We start from the raw sequence: 17,529 nt of genomic DNA on the forward strand, positions 1-17,529 counted from the left end.
GAAAGTAGAGTCCAGAGGAATTAAGAGCAAATTTCGTGGGGATAATCTTACCAAGAAGGAAAGATTAGCCCTTAAAAAACTAACAGCAGATACTGATTTGGTGTTTAGACAAGCCGATAAAGGCGGAGGTCTAGTGATACAAAGTAGAAAGGATTATCTTTTTGAAGCTAATAGACAGTTGAATAATATATCTTTTTATAAGAAACTATCATCTGACCCCACCTTGGGTTACCAGAAAGAGTTAAAAACCCTTTTAGATACAGCTCTTGTTGATGGCATTATATCAAAAGATACATGGCACTTTTTATTTTCTTTGCACCCGGTTATTCCCATATATTATCATTTACCCAAGATTCACAAACACATCACAACCCCACCCGGTCGACCTATAATTTCTGGTGTAGGCTCCCTAACCACTAATTTATCTTCTTTTGTTGATGCACATCTCCAAGGTTACGTAACGTCTCTTCAATCCTATCTAAGAGATTCTTCCGACTTTCTGAATAAAATAAATCAGATTGTCTGGAAAGATACTTATAAAATTATAACATGCGATGTGGAAGCACTTTACACCAATATCCCACATGAGAAGGGGATATTGGCTGTGCAACATTATTTACAAAAAGATCCGAATGTTTCTGAGTCGTTATGTAATTTTTTATTATCATCTATACAATTCATATTATCACATAATTATTTTTTGTTTGAATCACAATTTTTCCAGCAGTCACTGGGGACAGCCATGGGGACCAAGTTCGCCCCGAGCTTTGCCAACCTCTACATGGGGCGTTTTGAGGAGCGCCACATTTGGGGTGGCGGACACGGGGCGAGCTTGGTCTTCTTTGGGCGCTATATAGATGATTTATTTATTATTTGGGATGGGGATTTTACCACAGTCACGGATTTGGTTCAGAATCTTAATAATAATGAATTTAATTTAAAATTCACACACAATGTGAGCGATATCACTCTTAATTTTTTGGACATCACGGTGAAGGTGATTGATAATCAGCTTCATACTGTCACTTTTATTAAAGATGTGGATTGTAATAAGTATCTTCATTTTGATAGTTGCCATCACAGGAGCTGGAAGGCTAATATACCCAAGGGCCAATTTATGCGAGTTCGCAGGAATTGTTCCAATAATGCGGATTATGCTGTTCAAGCAGAGGCTATGTTTACATCCTTTTTGAAACAAGGGTACCCAAAAGAACTGCTAGAAAAAACGTTTACAGAAGTCAGTTTAATGGATAGAAAAGGGCTTCTTGTGTCTAAGAAAGATAAGTCCTCCAATTCTACAACACATAGGAAAACTAATGCTAAACATCCCCTGACCTTTGTGACAAAATACAATTCATCAGCTATGGAGATTAAACGTATCATTAATAGAAATTATAGTCTTTTGAAGCTTGATAAATATTTGAAGAATGATATACAAGAATCTCGGAAAATTGTTTTTAGGAAAGCAGATAGCCTAAAACTTAAATTAGCACCAAGTATGCTGAGACCAGATTCCACTAAAGAGGCGATTACGGGGAATTGGTTGGGGTCAAACCCGAAACCAAAAGGGTTTTTCAGATGTGGCAAGTCAAGGTGCCATACATGTGATCATGCAGCACATCGATGTAATACCGTCACATCATTTAGCAATAATGAATCATATAAGTTAGAATCTTTTCTCAACTGTCAATCATGTTATGTTATTTATGTCATCTCATGTGGGTGTGGGGTTCAATATGTGGGCCGTACCACGAGAACACTTAATGTTCGGTTTCTGGAACATAGGAGGCTTCTTATTAAAGATAATAGAACACATAGTTTACCTTGTCATTTTGGATTGTGTCCTAAGGGGATTCTCAAGGACATTAAAGTACAAGCTATTGAACAGATCCCCCCATCGACCAGAGGGGGAGATAGATATAAGAAGTTGTGCCGAAAGGAGGCCTTTTGGATCTACAAACTTGGAACTATGGTTCCTGCGGGCCTGAATGATACTATCGAGCTCAACAATATTTAATTGTGTGAATAGAGGCTATAGATAGGCATCCCAGGTGCACTACCCTTTTCCATCATTTCCAGAAAAAAATCCTTATTTCTCCCCCTTAGCAGACTTCCAAACACAGTTTCGGTTCTATCTCTCCCTTTATTTTCAGGTTATAATGTTTAGTAAGTTTAGAACATTGAGGAAGTTCTGAAAAGGACTGGCGAAGCCCCAATGATCATCTAGACCCCCCAATATTATACTGGGTTAGGTAGCTCCGCATTCATTTAATCAGTAGTTCTAATTGGGTGTAGTTTTTATGTTTTTTCAAAAAAAATAAAAAATATATAAAAAATGTATGATACTATACACATATGTTTACATATAGGCGTGATATGATCTAATTGGATATTTATATCTAAGGGTTCTTGAAAAATCAATGCAATAATGTTTTTCCACTTTGCTGTTTTTCCTGAAGTTATAAAAAATCCTTAAAGAATCGTTAGAGGAGCCCATTGGCCCTTGAGAGCGTATCTAAGTTTTAGAAATTATATTATCAGGAATATACATATATATATATATATTTTGTATTATTTTAATGACTATTGACACTACCATTCTAATAGAACAAATATATGGTAATTATTTGGCTATGAGACATCCACAGGTATATTTATGTATTTAAATTTTAATAATTGTTTTGTTATAATTCTCCTGCCTCACTGTTTGGATTTATTTATTCTAAATATTGTATAATGATTTAAATGGCGAGGTATAAAAACCTTTTATTATTTATATTTCCCTAGATTGTCTTGCTATATGAATAGAAGCTTGCAAACACTCATTATATCAGTTTTTAATTGCTTAATTGTTTATAGACAGCTGTATCAATGATTAGTGAGGCTAGGAGTATAAAAATGCCCAAGGATCTGGAGGCGGTACTTCTGATGAAACAGCCCCAGGATTGAGGCTGAGAAACGCGTCAAGCATTCCTCCCAGTATCCTGTCTGGTATCCTGCTTCTCTCCACCACCAGAGACTACAAGCACGTCTTCGAACGGCTCCAGCTACAGGCACGTCTCTGACGGCTCCCGCTATATCACTGCAAGTGAGCGGTTCCGAGCGTTCAGTTCACCAATACATTCTGCTTTATTTCATCCCTTCGGTGCCGCAGTCAAGCGGCGTGGGCAGCCGGCGCCCAACATTTTCAAAGGAAATACCGAATAATTGCAATCAGCAGAGGCTGGGGTAAGCACAATACGAGACAGTCAAAATAGCGTTCCATGCTTAAATGTCATTGTGCTGTGCACGGAATTGTGCTAATTAAAATCACCCGTAAAAAGCCTTTTCTAAAATACGGAATAAGTATTGGGAGCAGATATTATAAAGTGGACAAAACAAAGGTGAACTGTTTATATTCACACCACGGATGGACTTTTAAATCCATAAAATCATCTTATGAGCCTATACGTCTAATTAACCCACATGTGGAGCTCCCAGCAATGAGCCCTTTTTTTAATTACAAGTGCTATATTACCATCTGAAGCACAGGTGGTTATATCGTTTTAGGGGATTTTGTTAATATGTCCATCATTTGCTGCTACTAATAAGTATTGATGCTTGCTATACTATATATGCTGTGTTATCAAATTACAGGATACCAGGTTTTATTTTTGTGATTATCATATATATATATTTTTAATAAATTGTATAATACTTTCAATGACAGCGCTTCTTTGTTTTTTACCATCCCCTGCACAGACTGAACCCCAGATCACCTTCGTTACATGTAGTGCCAGGGGGACAGAAAAATGCCCCAATCAGACGTTTTAGCCTCGCAGAAAAGTACAGATGTGTTACATGCTGGACAGATCCAGCTTGGTGTAAGTAAGCTGACAGGGGCTGTTCCTGGGTCTCTTTGCAGCGCCTAGGCTAGCAATGGCCGTATAGGCCTAGGGGAGACCTTGGAGTACTGGTGTGGTGCAGAGAGGCTGCACGCTGCTTTTCTCATGCCCAATAAAAGACTCTTTTTCTGCGTTAGGGAAACACAAGGTGAGGGCAGATTTCCCCTTACACTCAGACAGGGAAGGGTTTACAAGGACTGCTTATTCCGCCAATGAGAGCGCAGAACGCACCAGGCTCAGCAGCCAATTACAGCACAGCAGGCACCGTATATAAAAGACGTCAGAGAGCGGCTTGTGCTGTATTACCATTTGTTGGTTAGAGTGACGTTGAGCTAACATGGCAGAAACTGCACCAGCCGTCGCCGCTGTCCCGCCGTCAGAGGGCGCAGCCAAAAAGAAGAGGCAGCCGAAGAAAGCTGCAGGGGGAGCCAAGAAAAGCGGCAAGTCTTCCGGGCCCAGCGTTTCCGAGCTGATCTTAAAGGCCGTGGCCGCCTCCAAGGAGCGCAGTGGAGTTTCTCTTGCCGCCCTGAAGAAGGCTCTGGCTGCCGGAGGCTACGATGTGGAGAAGAATAACAGTCGCATCAAAGTGGGGGTGAAAGGATTGGTGACCAAAGGAACTCTCACCCAAGTGAAAGGCACCGGAGCTTCCGGCTCCTTCAAGCTCAATAAGAATCAGCTGGAGAGCAAGAAGGCCGCCCTGAAGCCCAAGAAACCAGCGGCAAAGAAAGTGGCCAAGTCCCCGAAGAAGCCCAAGAGAGCTCCGAGTGCAGCCAAGAGCCCCAAGAAGGTGAAGAAACCCACAAAAGCGGCTGCTGCCAAAAGCCCAAAGAAGCCTAAAGCCGCGAAGCCCAAGAAAGCGGCCAAGAGTCCGGCCAAGAAGGCGGCGAAGCCCAAAGCAGCCAAGAGTCCGGCCAAGAAGGCGGCGAAGCCCAAAGCCGCCAAAAGCCCGGCCAAGAAGGTAGCTAAGCCCAAGAAAGCTGCGGCCAAGAAGTGATGGAAGAGCCGCCGTAGCAGCCTCGCTTCCTTGTTATCCCCCCAAAGGCTCTTTTCAGAGCCACCCACCCTGTCCCGGCAGAGCTGTAGGCGCACGGCGTACAGATATTGAGTCACTACATTACGTTACAGTTCAGCAGTGTCTCCGTGGGATTTTTGGTTGCTTATTGATAGGTAACGCAGGGTTATTTATTAGCGCTACTGTAGCAAGACTGATCGGGAAATAATACCTGGATGTCCTGCTTCCTACCTCAGGCCGCTCACAATAGCGGCATGCTTCCTTCCTGTGTACTCGAACACTCACCATTCCCTGTGGTGAACAGTCTGCAGGGTAGCTGCTGAAAAGCAAGTATCAATTTAATGTTTGTTTGCACTTTCTGAGAACACTAGCTACACAATAACAGGGAGACTGCTTTACCAGAAAGAGAACCTCCAGTAGAGACAAATAGTTCTGTGCAGTTTCTATCAGAGTAGTTGGCTAGTAAGCTTCCCTACTTATTAATTGTTCAAGAGGTCGTTGTAACAGAATTATATATAAACTACACTTGGAGAAACATTCACAGCTGTGCCTTAATACCCTATGCTTGAATTTTAGGACATGTATTGTGTCAGCATGTCATCGTTATAATACAAGTTACGTTTTAACTCAACATCTTTTCAAGAGTACCCCGCTACAGCACCTCCTGCGCACGCTATGCACGGTATATTACACCTACATCCTTCAGAATTTTTCATAAAACAATATCGAACCGATTCCACCCGGACACAAGGAGGCATCATCCAAATGGACAGAGGCAATTATGCTGCTGCCTTTTTCCATTCCAGATTGACTAGAATTCTAGATATATATGGTCTATGCATTGTAAATGGCAACTTCTGGCGTCTTATATTTGAATATCCAGCGAGACTTTGTAGATGGGAAAGAAGTGTATTTCTATCGTTAGTATTGTGGATCTGACTAACAATACGCTTCCCTCGAAAAGCAGCATGTTCATAAAGCTCATTTCAGGAGTACTGTAGGTGGCCCTTAAAAGGGCCTTTTGTTAGCGTGTTTCGGGAAAGGAGATCAGCCAAAGAGGAGCCAGATCTTAACCTCCAAAACCATACAGAGTGCGGCCCTGGCGCTTGAGAGCATAGACCACATCCATAGCGGTCACAGTCTTCCTCTTGGCGTGCTCGGTGTAAGTGACGGCGTCCCGGATCACATTCTCTAGAAAGACCTTCAGCACCCCACGGGTCTCCTCGTAGATGAGGCCAGAAATGCGCTTCACGCCACCTCTGCGAGCGAGACGGCGAATGGCTGGCTTCGTGATGCCCTGGATGTTGTCCCGCAGCACCTTCCTGTGGCGCTTAGCGCCTCCTTTCCCGAGTCCCTTACCACCTTTGCCTCTTCCTGACATCTTCAAACAGCTTGCGAGTTGCAATCAGTAAGAATGAGTTGATCGCCTCACAGCAGCCCTTTATTAAGAGGAAGGGCGGACCTGATGGGGGACTTAGAACTCGGAGAGGAGGAGACCTGGGTAGTCCGCCTTTTCTGACTTAGCACACCGCAGGACAGTGGCAGCTTTCTCTTCGTCATCTCTATTCATTTCCGTGAACAGATATATAAATGTTAAAAAAAAAAAAAAAAAAATTGTATCCATTTGATCCCACATTTCTAGGGTAAAATAGGAAAAGAAGGTTTTACACCTATAGTCAATTAACGAAAAGTAGTGACATTTCATTCTCCCTGAAATGATAAATAATATATTTTCCAAATACATATATAGTGTTTATCACTATTAAGTCGGACCCACACCAGCGCCTTGGGCTAGGAGCGCGATTCATCGGACTGGCCCAATGAGAGACGAGCTAAATTCGGCGGGTCAAAACAAGTTAACCGGAGTGGACAATTCAAATCCTGGTAGGGGAACACTCCCCCAATGGCATGCCGCTTCTGATGTGTCCCTCGCTACAAGTATTCCTGGCACCCAGGCTCGGTTCGCTTCGATCTCTAATTAGCGAGCGCCAGCGTATCAGCTATGTTCTCTCGCCGTCTCATAATATTGTATATTAGGTGTAAATAATAATAGTATGTCAATTGGGTCAGCTGAACCGTACCTTAGCGCTCAGCCACATTGCGACCCGGATCACTACTACTCCTCAAATAACCATTGAAGCCGTTTTTACAGCAACGAGCATAACTGGTACGTGTGCGCCTAAACGGGAACCCTGCTGTGTGATGTCATAATGGACTAGGTACAAGCAGGGGCACCGCAGTTTGCATCCCGTTGTTACTTTTGCAACGATATCATAGTAACACAGGTCATCTTGAAGACCGACTTTTAACCACCTGCTTATCAAGATTATGATACAGTAGTAGCGATATTAACAATGTAACAATCCAGTTTGTATCACTTGAGCCAGACAGAAAATTATGTGCTAGTCACACAGCAACTACACGGGCAGTGTTTCTGCTGCTCTCTGGCTTTTTAGAAGCCCTGGCATCTGTAGCTTTGACGAGTTCTGTAGAAATCTGATCTACGTCTGGAACGTGTTTTACAGTACATGAGAGCGGAGAGAATGCCGCTTTGCACGCAGTAATCATCAACAGGGGGGGGTCTCCTGTACTAGCTCGCACACTAGAGGGGAGTTCCCCAGCATCCGACTAACAAGATGCACATGTATAAGGAATGAAGAAACTACAACACAGCCTAGATTACTGTGATTCAGTCAAATTCAGGGAGACAGGACACAGCGCAAATAATAAGTTACAGCCCGATTAGCGAGGAGATGGGTGGCTCTTAAAAGAGCCTTTGTGTTCGTGTGGGAGAGGAAGGGGAGATTACTTGGCGCTGGTGTACTTGGTGACGGCCTTGGTGCCCTCGGACACGGCGTGCTTGGCCAACTCTCCCGGCAGCAGCAGGCGTACGGCGGTCTGGATCTCCCGGGAGGTGATGGTGGAGCGCTTGTTGTAGTGAGCCAGGCGGGAAGCTTCCCCCGCAATGCGCTCAAAAATGTCATTGACAAAGGAGTTCATGATGCCCATAGCCTTGGAGGAGATGCCGGTGTCAGGGTGCACCTGCTTCAGCACCTTGTACACGTAGATGGCGTAACTCTCCTTCCTGCTCTTCCTACGCTTCTTTCCATCTTTCTTCTGGGTCTTGGTTACGGCCTTCTTTGAGCCCTTCTTGGGCGCCGGCGCGGACTTTGCTGGTTCAGGCATTTCCACCACTCACTTCTTCTACACACAGCAGGGAGAGTCTGTGCCGTACACCGCCCGGGTTTGCTCTATTTATAGGCATCTTATGCAAATGAGGCTTCAACGCTTCTGGTAAAAGTGTAGGGTAAGTATAAGCTAAGTATAGGGTAAAAGTGTCACGTGACGCTGAGTGGTAGCTAACACCCCCCCCCCCCCCCCCCCCACACACACACACACACACACACTACATATTGCGGATTGGTCTGTGGATAAACTCGAGCTGCATTGGTTCATTTGTAAGCAAACCAATCACAGAGCACGCGGTAGACCCACTCTGAGTGTATATATAGGAGGAGGGCGGTATTACAGGTTCACATTTTCTCTCAGTTTGTTAGAAGGAATTATTTGTTTTGTGAACTGAACATGTCCGGCAGAGGCAAACAAGGCGGCAAGACCCGGGCTAAGGCCAAGACTCGCTCATCCCGGGCCGGTCTCCAGTTCCCAGTCGGTCGCGTTCACCGTCTGCTGAGGAAAGGAAACTATGCTGAGCGAGTGGGAGCCGGTGCCCCGGTCTATCTGGCCGCGGTGCTGGAGTATCTGACGGCTGAGATCCTGGAGCTCGCCGGAAACGCCGCCCGCGACAACAAGAAGACCCGCATCATCCCCCGCCACCTGCAGCTGGCTGTGCGCAACGACGAAGAGCTCAACAAGCTGCTCGGTGGGGTGACCATCGCCCAGGGAGGCGTTCTGCCCAACATCCAGGCCGTGCTGCTGCCCAAGAAGACCGAGAGCCACAAACCGGCCAAGAGCAAGTAATGTGAGGCTGGCAGCTTCCACCACCGAAACGATGTACCCGACACACAACACAAAGGCTCTTTTCAGAGCCACCCACGTCTTCCCAGGAGAGCTGTGTGTACTGTCATTGCTTGTGTTGTAGCGATATCTGACGGGCTAGCCGCGCTTTCATCTCCACATCCCGTCCATACAACCGCTAAAGGTATAGACGCTCCCTTACCCTTTAGGAGCCCTGGTCTGTTGTGGTGAAATCTAAAGATAGTCTGAATATTCCCTTTGCAATAACTGCATGCTGCAAATGAGGCCCCTTCCGCTTATAGGAGTGGGAAGCTGATCCGTGTAAAGTATATAAGGAGAGAAACCATATTCTCTCTCCGTGTGACGTAACAAAGCTAGGATGAAAACAGCTGCATTACATACAAATATTTGATAATTGAGAGCAATATCCTCTTATCCCAGCTGAAGAAAACAATTTTACAAGGGAATCTAGGCGGAACACTAGTAACAATGTACTGTCGGGTGAACCAGCCCGTCCAGATATTTAATTATTTTTGATAGTCAACATTCCATTATTCACTTTGCGGCTTGCTTATCGTATTATATATGTAAACTTCATAGACTTGGCCTGTCATTTGAAGCTGCTATGGGTGGAGAGCGGAGGATTCATCCGCATCCTGTTACTCTGACACTGAGGGGTGACTTATGCTGCAGCTCGTTTAGAAAGACTTGGTGGCTCTGAAAAGAGCCTTTGGGTTGTTGCGTGTATAGGAGTGCCGAGTTTCTATGCCCTCTCCCCTCGGATCCTGCGGGCCAGCTGGATGTCTTTGGGCATGATGGTCACCCTCTTGGCGTGGATGGCGCACAGGTTGGTGTCCTCGAACAGCCCCACCAGATAAGCCTCGCTGGCCTCTTGTAGGGCCATGACGGCGGAGCTCTGGAAGCGCAGGTCAGTCTTGAAGTCCTGGGCGATCTCACGCACCAGACGCTGGAAGGGCAGCTTGCGGATCAGCAGCTCAGTGGATTTCTGATACCGGCGGATCTCGCGAAGAGCAACAGTTCCAGGACGATAGCGGTGAGGTTTCTTCACGCCGCCGGTAGCTGGGGCGCTCTTCCGGGCAGCTTTCGTTGCCAGCTGCTTGCGGGGAGCTTTCCCTCCTGTAGATTTGCGGGCGGTCTGCTTGGTCCTGGCCATATTTCCACACAGATCTGACTTCTACCAAGTAGAAAAAAGACTGAATAGCCAACAGCCGGCAACAACTGTATTTATGCACAGAGCTGCTTTGTGATTTGATGAGTTAAACACGCCCTTCATCCTGGTTGGTTTCGGTGAAGAAGCTGTAAGTTTCATAAAGCCCGCCAAGAATTTCTGTTTCCTCTATTGTTTATGTGAAGTTTCTAACGGCCCGGCCTCGAGGTCTTTTCACGGTATAGCAGCCCCGGCCCCAGTACACATATACCAAACGTAATCACACACAGTGCTGCTGAATAGCTGCAATAGCCGGGGATAAAAAAAAAAAAAATATATATATATATATATATATATATATATATTGTGTGTACAGAATATAATCCTTACAAGCCCTAATACCAGGGAAATGATAATATGGGATGGCAGGTAAACTAGCAAACAACAACAGCAAAAGCAGCACAGCTTAGATCAAAACAGTGGCGTATAAAATAAAATAATCATTTGATCATTAAAACATGAATGTTAAATCTAAAGCTGCTCACTTTAATGTAGTCAGAACTCCTGCGTGTGTGAGAAACGATATGATACTAATGGGAAACAGTATTATAGTATGATACAATTGTAACTACTCTATTGAAACATTGCTGGATACAATCTGAGCAAAAGTATCAACTTAGACCGCAACCTCAACCTCGTGAATCTGCTAAACTACATGAAGAGAATATAAGGCTATATATTTAGTTTCAAAGGGGGTTCTACATCTACTCAGAGGAAATTAAAATCCTATAAAGTACTAAAGGCCCTGCATAGCAATACCCTTATTGTTTTATTTTATTACTGGGTTTTTTTTTTCCTGTATGCCCATTTAACTATTGTATATTCATTTCAATTGTTCTTGTAAAAATAAACTTTAAAACATCTGTTAAAAGTTGTATTTATGGTAATTAATCGAATGTATAAAAATAAACTTTAAAACATCTGTTAAAAGTTGTATTTATGGTAATTAATCGAATGTAAGACTCTGAGGAATAAACAGATTTAAAACCAGTATATATTCAACTGAATTTATGTGACATAGCAATTATCTATCTATCTATCTATCTATCTATCAAATTGTATTGGAACTCATTGAAATACCCGTTTGTATATGTACCACACGAAAATGTAAATTATTGCTGTTAAATACATCGCATAAAAAAGTATACACTGTATGTGATAATGTCTGGAAACAATCAAAAATGTTTAACGTAAAAAAATCATTCCAGATCGATGGTAGCATGAATATTCCTCTTATTCATGCTACTACTTAAAAAAAATGATGCCCTTCACCTAGGGCATCTCTTCTGGCAGAGATTAAGGGTCATCCTGACAACATGGCACCAGGTCATTATAGATCCTACACCCAAGAATAGGCCCACAGCGTTACAGTTGGCAGGATTGATAAAAGTGGAAGTACCTGCTTTGATTTGCCAGCTCACTTGGATTGCCTTACATTGTGGCTGCTATAGTTTGGTTGGATAGGTGGATGATTTGTGGTCAGCCATCCACTCTCCGATTTCCATAGCCAATTGTATCAGAAATTGCTTCTTTAAGACGAGATCCAGGATCTCATCTCTTTTCAATGACTGTGGATCTTCCACCCATCGTTCCACACAATTGCATCAACTGGGTGGCATATACCGAAATGTGAGCTAGAAACACCTTGAAGATAACCAAGAACATTACACAGCACAAATGTTTTATCACAGTGATATGTGGAATTGAAAGGAGTCATCTCAGGAAACCCACATACTTTAAGAAGAGGTTCCATTAATCCGGTTGACAGATGACCAGTGGGATCTGGTCCATGAATTCAGCCTTATGGTCCAGAAGTTACTTTCATATGGTGTGCATACATGAAATGCAATGCTCCATGTTGAGCAACTTTCTCATGCTTAAGTACAATTGCTTGTGGCACAGCAATGCATCTAAATAACTTTGTTGCACCATTGCTCCACTCCTCGGGTGACCGTTATCTTTGATCTTGGCCTGCCATTTGCCTGCTGGCTAGCAGTTGTGTTCATTTTTTTTGTCCTCTTCCACACCTTTTCATCTGCTCCTGATTCGCCGATTCTTCTCCTTGTTCCTCCCATGTCCCATTGATAACCCTTTGTGTCTCGTCACTTTAATTCTGCCTTTTATTTTTACATTCCACTCATTTGTCCAATCTTTATCTATTCCTCCTTCTGCCTTTTCTTCCCATCTCCGATTATCTCCTCCCTTTTCTTATCTTACACTACTCTTCTCCCTGTTCCAACTTTTTCCCTTCATCACCCTTATTTTTCACCTCATTTCTCCCATCCCTCACACTTTACTCATACCCTCCTATTTCTACGTCCCCCTTATTCCTACTGTCTCCTCCTGTTGTCCACCCTACTTCCACTACCACCCCCCTACAAATAAAACACACACACACACACACACACACACACACACTACAATGTTTCTCTTTTAAATGGTTGCAGTACTGGGGGAACTGTGGTCAAAATCGTGAATGTAAGTAAGATGGGGAGTGTTAGGGTTCGACTGCAGGAGGTTAGGTTGTGGTTAGGCAATAGTGGCAGGGTTAGAGATAGGCTGTGGGAGGGGAGGGTTAGGATGTGGGGAGGGAGTGTTAGGGTTAGGAACAAAGAAGGGGGGTAGGTTTAGGCTACAGGAGGGATATGTTTAGGAACTAAGGAGAAGGTGAGGGTTATTATACTTACCTCTCCCCTGTCGTGATTCTCAGCATCGGGATGCCGCTGATGGTCTTCTGACCACAGTCATCCCAAATGCGGGCCTCCCGTATGTTTTCCGAGGTCAGTATCATGCAGTCTAAGGGAGTTAATGATTTGCAGGACCACAAGCTAAACCTTATATGTCTGGGACATTGCATGAAGAAAACACAAGGCTACTGTAGATTTGGATTATATAAAGGGGCTTTTCTACTACTCACTGGAAACGAAATAAAAAAAATAAAAAATAAAAACAGAACCTTATTGTTCTACTATAATCACTGAATTTGTATTTATGCATATGTATCTCATTTATATCCATTTTGCTTGCTATTGAAAAAAAAACCTTGCACTTTAAAAGAATTGAGAAAAGTTATATTTATGATAAAATAATAGAGTTTAGGCTCTTAAATGGGACCATAGGGATTTAAGGACAATATATATCTATCATAGTTTATGTGAAATAATAATAAAAACAAACCTAATTCAATAACAATCACTCACCTCTTCTGATGGTGCACCACGCCAACAATGTCTGCTCCAATGTGAGTGTGCCACTACCCATGACTCCTCATTGTGCTATTACTTACCGCTGAGAAATAATTAGTAATATGGGGAAACATGTAATCAATGCGCACATTCCATAGTAAGATGGAACAGGGCCTTCCCGCCTCTTCAACTGGGTCAGTTTTTATGTATGTATATATTTATTTATTTATTTTTCTACCATCCTTGGAGACGCAGAAAGCCACTGGTGTGGCACAGATCCAGCTCCGTGGTCCCCCTACCTGCTCTGGAGTTTCTATGCAGACTCCCACCGCTCTAGTGCCCTACTCCAGCCTGCCATCATTGGTTGGGGGTGAGGTTCAGACCTTGATGGTACTTGCTGCTGGCCCACGCCCTCCATTTTGCAGTCATCAACTCTGTTTGTCCACATCTCACGTCCATCCTCATGTGCCTTCCATTCCTCTATGGCGATCATCTTCTCTCAACACTGCTCTTGACCTGCCCTAGTCTATATCTGTGCTTTCCATCACTGGTCAATGCAGTTGAACTCTGGTCTGTTAATCTGCGTTGCCCTTCTTCTCACAACTTTGCATCCACAGTGGATCTCTGCTGACACAAAGGGGGTAATTCCAAGTTGATCGCAGCAGGACATTTTTTGCAGTTGGGCAAAACCATGTGCACTGCAGGTGGGGCAGATATAACATTTGCAGAGACAGTTAGGTTTGGGTGGGTTATTTTGTTTTTGTGCAGAGAAAATACTGGCTGCGTTATTTGTACACTGCAATTTAGATTGCAGATTGAACACACCACACCCAAATCTAACTCTCTCTGCAAATGTTATATCTGCCCCACCTGCAGTGTACATGGTTTTGCCCAACTGCTAAAAATGTCCTGCTGCGATCAACTTGGAATTACCCCCAATGTTTCCCCCAGAGGTTCTGATGCTCCGTTCCGCAGCCGCCTTTTCTCCAGACCAGGCATTCCCAACCACGGTCCTCAAGGCACACTAACAGTGCAGGTTTTAGTGATATCCATGCTTCACCACAGGTGACTTAATTAGTAGCTCAGTTATTTTGATTTAACCATCTGTGCTGCAGCCTGGATATCACTAAAACCTGCACTGTTGGTGTGCCTAGAGGACCATGGATGGGAATGCCTGCTCTAGACATTCAGCCTCGTGGTCTCTGCATATCTTTCGCCTGCTATCCAACAGTGAGGTTCAGTGCTGAAGCTGCAGCAACTGCTTTTATCACGGTAGTACATTTGAAAACGTAAGATTAGTTGAACCATTGCTCCTCAGGTGACTGTTGTCTCTCATCTTATTCTGCAAGCGTCATCATTTTATTTTATTTCCCAGAACTATTGTGTGCAAACATGTCTATCATCCATTGATATGCCGAAAATAGCATCCACTTTTTTACTCTGCAATCAGTAGTTGCCATGTAACAATATATATCTTCTTCTTCTTCCTCCTTCCTCCTACCCCTGTTTTTCCTCGTTTCTTCCCTTCCTCTCACCTAGCTCAATTACAAGAGGTCTCTCTACTTGTCCCACTATACCTTCCTCTCTATTATTCCTGTATCCACCCCCCCCCCCCCCAATGTTCCCAAATATTCCTACTGTTTCCCTCTATTTTTAGGAAAGTTCCGATGTCCTCTTTTAAAAATGACAAAGTCTCATACTTTGGCATTTTTAAAAGAGGAATGGTAATGGGAACAGATCACCATTGCCCTCACTCTGACACACCGATCTTGCATAAATATACATTCATGTCTGTATGGGTCATTTTATAAACATTTGGGGAAAATCCCACCAACATTCTACACGACGGGGAGAATCTCACACAAGCAGGGTTAACCTGTGGCTGACTATGCTGGGTATCTCTCTTTTGTCACAGTAACTAGAGTTCCTAAACAAGACTGCCAATACGTTGTGAGGCAACCTGCCTGTGCTAGCCACCCGGGTGTACAGGAGCCCAGCCATCACCTTTATGTCTTTGAAAATGGTGCATCCCCTGCACAGACTGAACCCCAGATCACCTTCGTTACATGTAGTGCCAGGGGGACAGAAAAATGCCCCAATCAGACGTTTTAGCCTCGCAGAAAAGTACAGATGTGTTACATGCTGGACAGATCCAGCTTGGTGTAAGTAAGCTGACAGGGGCTGTTCCTGGGTCTCTTTGCAGCGCCTAGGCTAGCAATGGCCGTATAGGCCTAGGGGAGACCTTGGAGTACTGGTGTGGTGCAGAGAGGCTGCACGCTGCTTTTCTCATGCCCAATAAAAGACTCTTTTTCTGCGTTAGGGAAACACAAGGTGAGGGCAGATTTCCCCTTACACTCAGACAGGGAAGGGTTTACAAGGACTGCTTATTCCGCCAATGAGAGCGCAGAACGCACCAGGCTCAGCAGCCAATTACAGCACAGCAGGCACCGTATATAAAAGACGTCAGAGAGCGGCTTGTGCTGTATTACCATTTGTTGGTTAAAGTGACGTTGAGCTAACATGGCAGAAACTGCACCAGCCGTCGCCGCTGTCCCGCCGTCAGAGGGCGCAGCCAAAAAGAAGAGGCAGCCGAAGAAAGCTGCAGGGGGAGCCAAGAAAAGCGGCAAGTCTTCCGGGCCCAGCGTTTCCGAGCTGATCTTAAAGGCCGTGGCCGCCTCCAAGGAGCGCAGTGGAGTTTCTCTTGCCGCCCTGAAGAAGGCTCTGGCTGCCGGAGGCTACGATGTGGAGAAGAATAACAGTCGCATCAAAGTGGGGGTGAAAGGATTGGTGACCAAAGGAACTCTCACCCAAGTGAAAGGCACCGGAGCTTCCGGCTCCTTCAAGCTCAATAAGAATCAGCTGGAGAGCAAGAAGGCCGCCCTGAAGCCCAAGAAACCAGCGGCAAAGAAAGTGGCCAAGTCCCCGAAGAAGCCCAAGAGAGCTCCGAGTGCAGCCAAGAGCCCCAAGAAGGTGAAGAAACCCACAAAAGCGGCTGCTGCCAAAAGCCCAAAGAAGCCTAAAGCCGCGAAGCCCAAGAAAGCGGCCAAGAGTCCGGCCAAGAAGGCGGCGAAGCCCAAAGCAGCCAAGAGTCCGGCCAAGAAGGCGGCGAAGCCCAAAGCCGCCAAAAGCCCGGCCAAGAAGGTAGCTAAGCCCAAGAAAGCTGCGGCCAAGAAGTGATGGAAGAGCCGCCGTAGCAGCCTCGCTTCCTTGTTATCCCCCCAAAGGCTCTTTTCAGAGCCACCCACCCTGTCCCGGCAGAGCTGTAGGCGCACGGCGTACAGATATTGAGTCACTACATTACGTTACAGTTCAGCAGTGTCTCCGTGGGATTTTTGGTTGCTTATTGATAGGTAACGCAGGGTTATTTATTAGCGCTACTGTAGCAAGACTGATCGGGAAATAATACCTGGATGTCCTGCTTCCTACCTCAGGCCGCTCACAATAGCGGCATGCTTCCTTCCTGTGTACTCGAACACTCACCATTCCCTGTGGTGAACAGTCTGCAGGGTAGCTGCTGAAAAGCAAGTATCAATTTAATGTTTGTTTGCACTTTCTGAGAACACTAGCTACACAATAACAGGGAGACTGCTTTACCAGAAAGAGAACCTCCAGTAGAGACAAATAGTTCTGTGCAGTTTCTATCAGAGTAGTTGGCTAGTAAGCTTCCCTACTTATTAATTGTTCAAGAGGTCGTTGTAACAGAATTATATATAAACTACACTTGGAGAAACATTCACAGCTGTGCCTTAATACCCTATGCTTGAATTTTAGGACATGTATTGTGTCAGCATGTCATCGTTATAATACAAGTTACGTTTTAACTCAACATCTTTTCAAGAGTACCCCGCTACAGCACCTCCTGCGCACGCTATGCACGGTATATTACACCTACATCCTTCAGAATTTTTCATAAAACAATATCGAACCGATTCCACCCGGACACAAGGAGGCATCATCCAAATGGACAGAGGCAATTATGCTGCTGCCTTTTTCCATTCCAGATTGACTAGAATTCTAGATATATATGGTCTATGCATTGTAAATGGCAACTTCTGGCGTCTTATATTTGAATATCCAGCGAGACTTTGTAGATGGGAAAGAAGTGTATTTCTATCGTTAGTATTGTGGATCTGACTAACAATACGCTTCCCTCGAAAAGCAGCATGTTCATAAAGCTCATTTCAGGAGTACTGTAGGTGGCCCTTAAAAGGGCCTTTTGTTAGCGTGTTTCGGGAAAGATCAGCC

General features: G+C 44.5%; 5 protein-coding genes across 5 annotated transcripts; 3 read left to right on the forward strand and 2 right to left on the reverse strand.

The window, feature by feature from the left end:
* Positions 1-4,209: 4,209 nt before the first annotated feature.
* On the forward strand, positions 4,210-4,878 carry LOC134934956 (histone H1C-like). Its single transcript, XM_063930277.1, has one exon. The coding sequence runs from the start codon at positions 4,222-4,224 to the stop codon at positions 4,876-4,878; it is 657 nt and encodes a 218-aa protein (XP_063786347.1). The 5' UTR covers positions 4,210-4,221.
* A 1,087-nt stretch (positions 4,879-5,965) lies between these two features.
* Positions 5,966-6,277, reverse strand: LOC134934437 (histone H4). The gene has a single exon (XM_063929878.1). The coding sequence runs from the start codon at positions 6,275-6,277 to the stop codon at positions 5,966-5,968; it is 312 nt and encodes a 103-aa protein (XP_063785948.1).
* A 1,424-nt stretch (positions 6,278-7,701) lies between these two features.
* On the reverse strand, positions 7,702-8,082 carry LOC134934957 (histone H2B 1.1). Its single transcript, XM_063930278.1, has one exon. It carries the CDS (start codon positions 8,080-8,082, stop codon positions 7,702-7,704), a length of 381 nt encoding a protein of 126 aa, XP_063786348.1.
* Positions 8,083-8,481: 399 nt separating this feature from the next.
* On the forward strand, positions 8,482-8,874 carry LOC134934438 (histone H2A type 1-like). The gene has a single exon (XM_063929879.1). It carries the CDS (start codon positions 8,482-8,484, stop codon positions 8,872-8,874), a length of 393 nt encoding a protein of 130 aa, XP_063785949.1.
* Positions 8,875-15,527: 6,653 nt separating this feature from the next.
* Positions 15,528-16,461, forward strand: LOC134934958 (histone H1C-like). The gene has a single exon (XM_063930279.1). It carries the CDS (start codon positions 15,805-15,807, stop codon positions 16,459-16,461), a length of 657 nt encoding a protein of 218 aa, XP_063786349.1. The 5' UTR covers positions 15,528-15,804.
* Positions 16,462-17,529: the final 1,068 nt, after the last annotated feature.

This window comes from Pseudophryne corroboree, chromosome 6 (genome assembly GCF_028390025.1).
Source record: "Pseudophryne corroboree isolate aPseCor3 chromosome 6, aPseCor3.hap2, whole genome shotgun sequence".
Lineage (NCBI taxonomy): Eukaryota > Metazoa > Chordata > Amphibia > Anura > Myobatrachidae > Pseudophryne > Pseudophryne corroboree.

Bases quoted from the DNA above. Each gene is read 5' to 3' on its own strand.
- LOC134934956 (XM_063930277.1), top strand. From the start codon at position 4,222: ATGGCAGAAACTGCACCAGCCGTCGCCGCTGTCCCGCCGTCAGAGGGC.
- LOC134934437 (XM_063929878.1), bottom strand. From the start codon at position 6,277: ATGTCAGGAAGAGGCAAAGGTGGTAAGGGACTCGGGAAAGGAGGCGCT.
- LOC134934957 (XM_063930278.1), bottom strand. From the start codon at position 8,082: ATGCCTGAACCAGCAAAGTCCGCGCCGGCGCCCAAGAAGGGCTCAAAG.
- LOC134934438 (XM_063929879.1), top strand. From the start codon at position 8,482: ATGTCCGGCAGAGGCAAACAAGGCGGCAAGACCCGGGCTAAGGCCAAG.
- LOC134934958 (XM_063930279.1), top strand. From the start codon at position 15,805: ATGGCAGAAACTGCACCAGCCGTCGCCGCTGTCCCGCCGTCAGAGGGC.